The sequence below is a fragment of the Battus philenor genome, unplaced genomic scaffold (genome assembly GCF_028537555.1).
Source record: "Battus philenor isolate CCGP_79_NKW_IND1 unplaced genomic scaffold, ilBatPhil1.0.hap1 SCAF_11, whole genome shotgun sequence".
Lineage (NCBI taxonomy): Eukaryota > Metazoa > Arthropoda > Insecta > Lepidoptera > Papilionidae > Battus > Battus philenor.
This window is the reverse complement of record NW_027181673.1, coordinates 7,883,253-7,894,115: the sequence shown is the minus strand read 5'-3', so window position 1 is coordinate 7,894,115 and position 10,863 is coordinate 7,883,253. Positions and strand designations below refer to the sequence as shown.

At 29.3% G+C, this 10,863-nt stretch overlaps 1 protein-coding gene across 1 annotated transcript; it reads right to left on the bottom strand.

The window, feature by feature from the left end:
• Positions 1–1,911: 1,911 nt before the first annotated feature.
• Rpt3 (26S proteasome regulatory subunit Rpt3) lies at positions 1,912–10,797 on the bottom strand. The gene is made up of 10 exons (XM_068771412.1): positions 10,696–10,797; positions 10,529–10,621; positions 10,192–10,363; positions 8,584–8,745; positions 7,799–8,002; positions 6,525–6,672; positions 4,939–5,035; positions 3,780–3,874; positions 2,251–2,409; positions 1,912–2,064 (listed from the first exon to the last, which is right to left on the bottom strand). Exons 1-10 carry the CDS (start codon positions 10,726–10,728, stop codon positions 1,980–1,982), a joined length of 1,248 nt encoding a protein of 415 aa, XP_068627513.1. The 5' UTR covers positions 10,729–10,797; the 3' UTR covers positions 1,912–1,979.
• Positions 10,798–10,863: the final 66 nt, after the last annotated feature.

Below are 10,863 nucleotides of genomic sequence, written 5' to 3'. Positions count from 1 at the left end.
AGATATTATGTCCAGAAAATCATTTAGATAAAACAATCTAAATGATTTCGAAAAACGAAAATAGACAATTTTTGTCATCAGTTGCTGATATTCAGATGTATATTTACCAAAAGTTATTCTTAGGCTAACAAATTATGGAAGCTTTGATGAAGTACTTATGAATAAATTAAAATCAAGGATTTTTTGAGTCTACTTTTATATCAGCGGATGTAGAATTCGTCTCATATATCCTGGGATTTTTCGACACAATAGTGGTTTCCGTAACGCTTCCGCTTATGGTAAATATATATTCGAACATCCTAATTGTCTATTAATTTTTTTCCAGGTAGAATAAAAAATGTTTGTATTGAAATATATCAAAATTCTACTTGTGATTTTTTGAACTATAATATAGCACGATAAAAGATTCGTTTGTGGCAATGGCTATGATATTTTTGATAAAATTTATAATTGCTGTTTACTAAATGCAGCGATGTGTATAAAGTTTTATAATTCCAGTTGAAACTGTTGAACAAAAGGGATCTATTTGAAATCAGTATTAAGAAATTAAATTTGACTATGTACTTATTTGGAATGCTCTATTGCATTTAATTAACGTTTTCAGATGGTATCTGCATTAGTAAAATAATCAGAAATTGAATAATCGGGAGGGTAAAACAACTATGGAGGCAGCTTCAGGGTAAAATCGATGAGTTGTTTTAAAATAACAATTTATAACAAAATGATTACACAATATAAACATTAGTGGTATTATTTATACCTACGAGGATTTAAAAATCATATAAATATTCGTATTTTATCTAGGGTACTAGGGTTTGAGGGAAACGTATGTAAAGTATATACATACTTAAGGTTAATAAAAATAATGATTTTGAAATTTATTGAATCCCAAAATAATTTTAAACAAATATATTATTACATAATTAAGTAATTATATTGACTAAACGGTATTAAATATACTATTAACATTCATAAATTAATTTTATTATTTTATAATTGAAGCAATTACGTTTTAGAATTTCGAATATTTTTGGATTCAAAGTAAACATCTGCTTCCCATAAGCCAAAACGTTTATCCGATTTCTGATTATTATTTAACAAAATACTTGATCAGATTACTGTATCATTGATATTCTATATGATATTGCAGCTCGACATTCCAAAAATAATTTTATTTATATTGAACATAACGTTTTATTTGAAACAAAAACCTAATTTTATATTTTTATTTAGTCACAATTAGTTTTTACATGAGTAGATACTCCAAGTTTTTTTTTTATCAGAATGTGTACACCTAATTAATATAGAATCGCTAGGTATACAAAAAGTTTTACGTACACTCAGAAGTTGTTTATGAATTGCCTTATATTTAGTAGGTCTAGAAAACGTATTAACTGTTGGTTTTTAAATTTGAAATTGCACCTTTACAAGTTTAAAAAATATCGCTTTTATTTAATGTAATTTATTGATATTTTATAAAAGTTTACATTTTCATAATGGTTCACGCTAGTGACAGTAAGGCAGCTATAGTTGTTTAAAAATATATAGTTAAGTGCCTTAAACGTTTACAATTTGATTTTGTTATAAATATATTGCTTAATGTTGAATACACAGAGTGCAACTGTTCTCATCACAAACGACTTCACGAATGAACGAATTACGTCATTATCAATGTAATTAATTTCTGTCAGTTTTCATAAGGTTATATGCCAAATATATTGTATTATTATAAAATCACATTGTTAATAGAAAAACTGTTATGAAATATAGATTTTTGAAATATTCATTGCTTTTTCATTTCACACAGTGATTCACGCGGAAAGTCTCAATGTAAATCGGGTCAATTTTATAATATTCATTTAATTTTAATCACAACATGCTATAGTTTGGGTTAAATTAAAATGATTCCTCTGCGTTAGAGAATCTTTATTCGGAATAAAAGATAAACAATAATTACAATTAGAAAACTATGTAAATTATTATTTGTAAAATTCATATTCACTCTCATCTTTTTTAATGTTGTTTTTGTAGCCTTTCTCGAAATCTTTCGGTAGAACAATGTATCTGGAAATATAAAATCTCTATATAATAAACCATAAAATATAAAAAACAATTTAAGTTTCATCTTAGAAAAATAATTTAAAAAAATTAGCAAGTGAAATAAAATTTGTCTTGTTTTTGGTATAATGAGTGGGTTTTAAACAAGAGAGGAGTCTAAACGTAGATTAAGCAAATAGTTTTTATAATTACCTATTTTCTCGCACGGCGTGCATACCAGCTTCCTGGCAAATGGCGTTTATATCCGCCCCGGATACGCGATCCGGACGAGCTACAAACTCCTCAAGGTCAACTTCTTCAGATAGATTCATCTTAGCAGTAATTGTTGAAAATATTAACCGTTTCTGACGCCTGAAAAACAAATGAATAACATTGTTATAAGACAATATATTTAATAAACAGAGGACAATTATAAATCATGATTTAAAATGATACCCAGCCTTGCCATAAATATAGTAACTAAAATTTGAATTCAAAAATTTTGTACAGTGAATGGTATTTGTCAGATTGTATATAAACCTTTATTTAACACTTTATTGGCCCGAAATAAAATTTAAATTATTCAAGTCATTTATAACCAGATGATGTATATTATATTCAGCAAGATGTCTTCTATCTACAAAAATTCCTGGAAGTCAACTGTCATTTGTTACGAAACCCTAGAAAGCTCTTTGTAAACCGAAAATTAACTAAGTAGATGAACTTTGTTGACAATGTATAAACAAAAAAGACTGATAGACATGACAAAAAACTAGGCATTTATTGACAGGCTTAAATCAGACTGAAGAAATTGTGGTGGCAATATACTAAGAGTGTATAGAAGAAATTTTTACATTGATGGGGAATTCACCTTCAAAGTTAGGCCTATGTAAACATCTATCGAGAAACTTCAGAAGAAGTGGCTATAAAGAATTACATCAATATAAAACTAAACCTGGACTACAAAGCATAATAGTAAAAAGGTCACCAAATGACACATTCACAAGTCATGCGTATTCCACTAAGTTTTGCCACTGTCACACAGGACAATAGACCCAACTTTGAATAGAAGACAGCCTATTAGAATCTTTTACTATGGAACTCGATCTGGTTCATTGAATTAACAACTGTAGACAGTTTATAAAAAAGTCAGCAGCCAGCATGAAGCTTCACCGTTGAGTCTTATTTAATCATAGCAGTGGCCTTAATAACCGATATAAGAATGTGGTAGTCTTCCGACTAGCGGAATAGTATTCTTTTCTTAAATTAAGTTCCTGCTGAATTTTAGGCTAAGCCCATGCACACTTAAGAGCTATGTTAATAACAATAAAAACCTTTAAATGGCATAAACAACAATACACGAATAACAATAATCAAATTTTACAACTAAATCATTACAAGAAAAACAAAAAAAGAGTGACTTCAAGTAGATAGTACGCGGAATTTGGGCAGGGAGAATATTATACATGGAAATAGAATGAAGAGGGTAATTGGAAAAAATGTAATCTGTAAAGTTATCTTCGACTATGTAAACTGGAGTCCAACCCAAAATTTTAATAAATATACAAGAGTACAGGAACAGGTTTATATTAAAGTTAAATTTTTCTACTTAGATGATCCCAAAGCTATATATAGACATATTTTGTTCACAATCAAAATAAATATATATAATATCTATTAAATATGTGATAAAATTGTACAATAATGTAACAAAGTATTCATTAATGCTGTTCTCATATTACCTGTCAGGCAGAGGGAATTCAATCTTTCTGTCAAGGCGTCCAGGTCTCAGGAGAGCCGGGTCCAATGTATCTGCACGGTTTGTTGCCATTATTACCTGAAAATCATTTACATTGAAATTATCTTTATTCAAGTAGGCATTTATTTACACAAACTCATCAAACTTTGAAAACATTAAGGTGGTATGCTGGTTCCAGCTCGAAATGCTGATCTGCTGAAGAGCCAAGCAGAAACTCGATTTTTGTCCTTTTTAAATAATTTAAACAATGTTTGATGTAATCATTAACAATTACAATTTGAACAAATGACTCAAAAAACCAAGTTCCACTCATTTTGATCAAATAAAAAGTTTTAAATGCTCTGATAAGATTTATTTTAAGATATAACTTAAAATTTTTAATTTAAAATTAAGAATGGTAAGTCTAAGATATCTTGTGTAACTTTATTATGTATGTGTACACTCATACTCTTCATGGGATTGTATAAGATAGGCTTGAGTGTGACTATTGCAATAACACCTTTATCATTCAATTATCTAGTGTAAAATATTGGGCTGAAGAAAAATTTCCCTTTAAGCATAGATCAAATATTTATATGCAATATGCATATAAATATTTGATCTTAAAGTTATGTTAGTTTACTTTAGAGAGCAATTTTGTTTTTAAAAATTCCACTAAGTGAATGGTTAAGTGAGACCACAAACAATACCTACTTGAGCATATTCCAAAATAACTCCTGTTTATTATATATTAGTGTTACACTCAACACTTACAGCGTTTTTATGGGACGTGGATCGTTTACTCCCTTGGTTTATGGTGGTAAAAAGAGGTTATTACAAAATGACATGAATGTCTACTAAGTACCGTGAATTTAGTTAATGATGAATCATAATTTTCTTAACATTCAATTCAATAGAATACCTCCTTTTAAGTATTTGAAAAAATATTAGCTAAAATAAACAAAGTAACATTCATATAATAATATACATTGTAAGCAGATGTAAGTAGTCTCTAGGTGGACTGACTAGTTGAAGACGCGGGCAGCGTACGACTTCTCGTCGTGGCGATTTTTGGAGAAGGCCTTTGTCGTACAGTGGACGTCTGTCATTGAAAAGATGACGGAAAGAATACAATGCAGACCATTTTATTTAAATTTGCATACCTTAACATTAGTGGTTTGATCAAAACCATCCATTTGATTAAGAAGTTCTAACAAGATCCTCTGTACTTCTCTGTCGGCACCGGTTTGTGCATCAAACCTGAGAATATATACAAATTAATAAGTTCATTCAAAGATACAGTGGTGCATAGGAAAGCAGTTTTGAATGAACTTTACAAAGAATTGTTGATGATACACAATCTCAAATTCTCTCAAAACATTTTACTCAATATTTATTTATTAGTCATGCCTATTGTAATTTTGTGAATAATGTATTTTTTGGACTTTTTTAAAAAAAAGTACTAGTTATCATTGATTACAATATATACACAACTTTATTACAACCAACTTCTAGAACCTACCAAGCTATTGCTTTACTTATTATTGCTATATGGGATAATAAAAAATGGTGTAAATAAATTTGATTGATAACAAAAGTAAAAATTAATCCACTACATAATAGTTAGTAAAACATAAAAAAGCAGTACTATGATAAAAAATTTTTGGTTACAAAATTACAGGAAATACAAACAAAATTATACAAGTATTTAAAGGCAGATGAAATCCTTTGAAGAACCATTTTAAATTTTTTTAAGGACAACCAATGAGTAAATAGCATGTTGTTTGAACTTTCGATGTGAGTAAGCGCGAATGGGTTACGAAGTTAAATAAGTTGAATAAATGATAATAATTACTTTCTCTTTCAAAATAGTTTTTAGTAAAATTGCAGTAGTGCTATATAAGACTACATTTTAGTAGAAACAAAGATGAGAGTGACTATTGCCTGTGATAGATTTACAGAAACCTGTATCACTAGACTTTCCATACAAGAGAACACATAGCATAAAGAAAATTTTAGCAAACACTGTGTAATGTGTGACTATGGAATAATATCACCACTCAGTAATTTACACAAAAAAGACAGAAAAGAAAAAGAAATCCAACATTCAAAAAGTGTGATGTAACTTATGAAATGTTTTAAGAATGCACAAAGTATGTATAGTAGTAAGTATTTGTGTATAATATCTTATTTATCAAGAAGAAAAGCAGAAAGCTAATATTAAGCTGATTGTCAGTGGCTATGAAATTAGTAAGTATGATGCGCATTTAAATGTGTATTTATATTTATTATGGGGACTGGAAAGTAATGTCGCTTTCTTAAGTTAAATTCACACGACTACATTTTTAACAAGTTTTTATTTCGATTCCTTAATATTTTCACCATTGCTATCAACAACTTTTTGCCATCTAGTATACAAATTTTCAATGCCGGAATAGTAAAAACAATCAGTTTTTCTGTAAAATCTGTCGACAGAAACAAGACCACTTTCTGGTCCTCCTAATATACGTTAATGTTGATTCTGTAAACAACAACAGGAGATTTTATCTCTGGGGAAGGCCAGCGGTGCACATCTCTTGCAGATGAAATGATAATACTTATGCCATCCGTTGTATGTTTAATAAAGGTGAGAGTGTAAAACTGTGAGTGGACTTATTTATTCACAGTAAAATGGCAAGAAGTCATTTGGTTTTGAGTTGCAGTGATTTTTTTAAGATTTTTCATTTACAACTAAAAACAGGAAAAGTACCGTTTTGTAGCGATGGCGTCTATTTCATCAATGAAAATAATTGCCGGGCTATTTTCTTTAGCTAGACGGAACACATCACGGACCATCCGAGGACCTTCGCCGAGATACTTCTGGACAAACTCTGAGCCCACAACACGGATGAATGCAGCTGTAAACATTTTTAATTTTTATATTAAACATATATTCTGATCTTGTATTATGTATTAGGTTGGTGCATATGAAATATCGGATTTTTTAATGAATACATAAATCAGCATACCTTTTTTAAAAGCTTTTATTTAATCAAAAAATAACCTATAAAATATACATTTTTAACTGTTTTATTTTTTTTATTTTTCAAACTGTCATTTTCATACTGTTTAGTTCCTGGTGAATTGGTGCCTTATAACTCCATATATCAAATAAAAGGGATAGTAACAATGAGCATAGTTTCACCCAATCAGAGCTTATAGATCCAGTTGGCTCTGCTTTCGCTAATGTGACCATTTATGACAGACATTTTGTGTTTTCCACTTGGATCATTTAGTAGCGAAAAATAAAAATAAAAATTTTTCAAACCAACGCTACAATTTTCGATCATTAGCTATATTCATTCCTTTGATTTATGTTGCGTGCTTTTGCAGCATCATTACCAGTTTAAGCTGATACAAAAAATTATATGAATATCATTTGGATTCATATTTATATAGGTACAAAATATAAATGAAATAACAAAAGAGAAAACTTTCGAGAACATCTTTTTAATCTATGCACCAATCTAATACATGGTTATAAGCTATACTTCAGTTTTAATAGTCTTTTGGAATAAATTAACATATTAATTTTCAAGTCTTTGTCCACAGTATGCTTTATAGAAAAATTGTGATTATATATATTATTTCATTTATTTCAAAAGTCAGAATTAATATAGCATTTCTACAACACTTTTGTGAACAAAACAAAGGGACAAATTATTGTAGTGGGTATAAACAGTTTATGTTGGTAAAAGTTTTATACGTAGCAATACAATATTTAACTTTATTCAAAATCTTGTCAGTATCTGATACACTGTCAATTTATATGTTTCTTGCATTAGTAACATAAGATTTCAAAAAATAGTTTCAAATGACGTAGCAATAACAATTGTATTTTCTTTCTTGATAAAATGACTGATATTTTGTGTATATCATAAAAGCCTTATTTATGTCATCATGACATTAAATCTGTAGAACCACTATTAGACAAGTGTTGAAAAGTGTATAAAATAAAAATGTTATATAGCAAAACAGACTAACCTGTGGTATGATGGGCAACAGCCTTTGCTAACATAGTTTTGCCACAACCCGGAGGACCATACATGAGCACACCTCTCGGAGGTTCTATACCAATCTGTCTGTACAGTTCAACATGAGTAAGAGGCAATTCCACTGCCTCTCTAATTTCTTGCTTCTGGGTGTCCATTCCACCAATATCAGAGTATTGTACATCAGGTTTTTCATCTAGAAATGATTTTCATTACATTATTTAGTACCCAATAGACTAAAGGGCGAATTTCCTGTTTATATATAAATATCGATTTGTATTATAATATTCTTCACAAAATTAAACCATGGTGCAACCACCTTGAGATAAAAAGGTAACCTTTTGAGAAGAGTTTAGAGTAAAAACTCATTAAAATTTGATACTTTTAAAGAGTCGCATTTGTTTTTGCCAAAAAATGAGTAGTACTAGTATAAAACATAGTTTTTTGAAAAAAAAAACCTACTACTGATTGTCAAAACGTGTTTATTCAAAGATATGGTTTTTTTGTTAATTTTTTTTGTGAAATATAGAATGTTTATATATAGAATTGAAGAGCTTGAGACTTGTATCTAGAATCCACATTGAATAAATCTAATATAAATAATTCCATCTATCAGAATCATTTTTAAATACTACTCATATGAGGACCTGACACCAGTAAACATAAAAAGCAAAAAAAAAATACTGGTCACAACATATAGTACAAAATATATTTCTTTTTTTTAGAGGAAAGTATTGTTAATCAATGCCTTTGGCTAAAATAAATATTTTTTCATACCTGCTTGTAGCATGGAAATAGAACTGTCTGCCTCTGGAGGCAGCACATCAACTAAAGCATTTGAATGTTTGTGCAGTGCAACAGAAGCAGATGGCTTAAGGAGCTCTCGGTCTATTGTGGACAGGATTCGAACATAGTAATTGGAGCCAGTTGTACTTCCAACTGAAACAAGAATTCAAATTATTTCATCTTCATTTTAAAACCAGTGTTCCTTTTAATTTATACTAACATTTATTGTTAAATCTACTATAAATAAACAAGTTTCAACTCAAGGTGAGTGGCACATTCTTCAGTGCTTCAGCCTTGTTAAATAGCCATACATGAATTCATATATTAAAAAGCAATTTCAGCTCTCCAGAGGATCTTTTATGTTAAAAAAATGATTATCATAAATTTTAAAATATCTCATGTGAAACCTTTTTTATTTAAACTGTGAGCCCTGAAGCTCGTTTGCCAGATGCCTCTTTTCCCTTGGTATGGCTATGTGATGACATGATTGTTCAAGTAATAATACTCTTCTAGCTTGTTATGTAGTATGCGTCACTATACATGTGATAACTTAAGTAATTTTCTTGTTACGGTTTCCTTTTAATGACATTGTGATAAAGGTGTGCAAGTTGCACTTTGGTATTTCTACAAGTGTCTTAGTATCCTGTTCCTTAATAAGAGGTATTTACCACATTATTATTGTCGAGTGTTAAAAATAAAGTTTAAATTATTTATGAATAATATAAAGGATATTGGTGAAAAGTAAAAAAAAAATTTGTTCAAACATTAAATAATTGACTTTAAAGTTTGTTTTAACAAATATTGGTGTTGTTTCAATGATATTTGTGTTTTATTATATTTTGTTTCTATTACTTAGCAGGGACTATTATGATTTGCCTATTTTCAAGTTTGAGGTGGCCTAACACTAAATGCACTTAGCCTATTGTCTTCACTGTAACTAAGCTCAATCACTTGCTTGGGTGTCTAGTTCTAAGCTACTATACAAGTTATGTTAGATGATTGGAAGGCCTAACCTGGTGTGGATTTAGCATTCAGATTTAAGAGTGCCTCAAAGGGACAAAACACAACTTGATTGGTACATAATAAATTTGAAAAGGCTTATCTTAATATACATTACATATGCAGAATAATATACATTATTAAATAATAAAAGTTTTAAACCTGCAAACCGCCTATCTTATACAGCAATAGTACAATAGACAATCCACAGAATCATAAGATGATATAACACTAAAGAATATCAAACGTCAGTTTAAGTTACTCCATAAACAATGATGAACTCAATGCATATATTCATGACTCCGAATGCCACTTCATGCAGAGGCTTGGTCTCTTTCACTTATTCCCATTTATTGTTTTTACTTACAGCAGTTTTCTTTACTACCTTCTTTTAATTACATTGTAAATCACTATATTTAAATTATTTTTTATTCAATAATAACTTTGTTTGCATTTTGCATTGTGCTGCAATTATAAACTAAGGTGCTTTCTTGTGTTAATTACTATTAATAAATTTAACTCTTCACTATATGACATGATATGAAAAAAAAGAAAAACTCTAACAGATACTAATATAATACATATGCTATAAATCCATACCAATGCCTGTATTTTGATCAACTGCTTCTAGGAACTGTCCAATGACCAATGGAACAGATTGTATACGCTTCACTTCTTCCTGAGCATGAAGGTATTCTTTCTTAAGGTTTCTTTGTTCATCTTTTATATATTCTTCTTGTACTTCCAAAAATTCTAACATTCGCTGCAATTTCTGTAAAAATATTTTGCTTTAAATTACAAATATATGATTTGTTGTAAAAGAAAAAGTAACAAAGTCAAACGTTTTTAGTAAAAATTGTCAAACGTTTTTAGTAAAAAACTGATTTAAAGTATCATTTTACTTTTGAGTCCTTTCAGAATTATTACTATTAATTACCTTGTACTTAGTATATAAATCTTCAGATTCCAGTTCATCAAACGACTGAGGTCCAGCGAAAGGCAATCCCTTTGTATCGGCGATTTGATCATCCTACAATTTTAGGAAAATGATGTATTATCGTATTAAACGAATAATGTGTTAGATATTACATTTTAAATAAATACCTTCTCAGGCAAAACAATTCCAATTTCTTCCATATTTGAAAATACAAAGTCACCCAATTATTGTGTTACAGAGAAATTCGTATGGACCACAGATTTATACAATAATTCTGTCAAAAGTTAAACGCACTGTCATGTTTGCTCCAACTTACGCAGTTTTTAGATTTTCTG

What these genes read in the sequence shown, in the direction of transcription:
- Rpt3 (XM_068771412.1), bottom strand. Translation starts at nt 10,728, where the DNA reads ATGGAAGAAATTGGAATTGTTTTGCCTGAGAAG. An exon ending in GAATTGTTTTGCCTGAGAAG is followed by an intron (nt 10,622 to 10,695) that starts GTATTTATTTAA and finishes CTAAAATTGTAG; the next exon opens with GATGATCAAATCGCCGATAC. An exon ending in GACGCCATCGCTACAAAACG is followed by an intron (nt 5,036 to 6,524) that starts GTACTTTTCCTG and finishes ATATATTCTCAG; the next exon opens with GTTTGATGCACAAACCGGTG.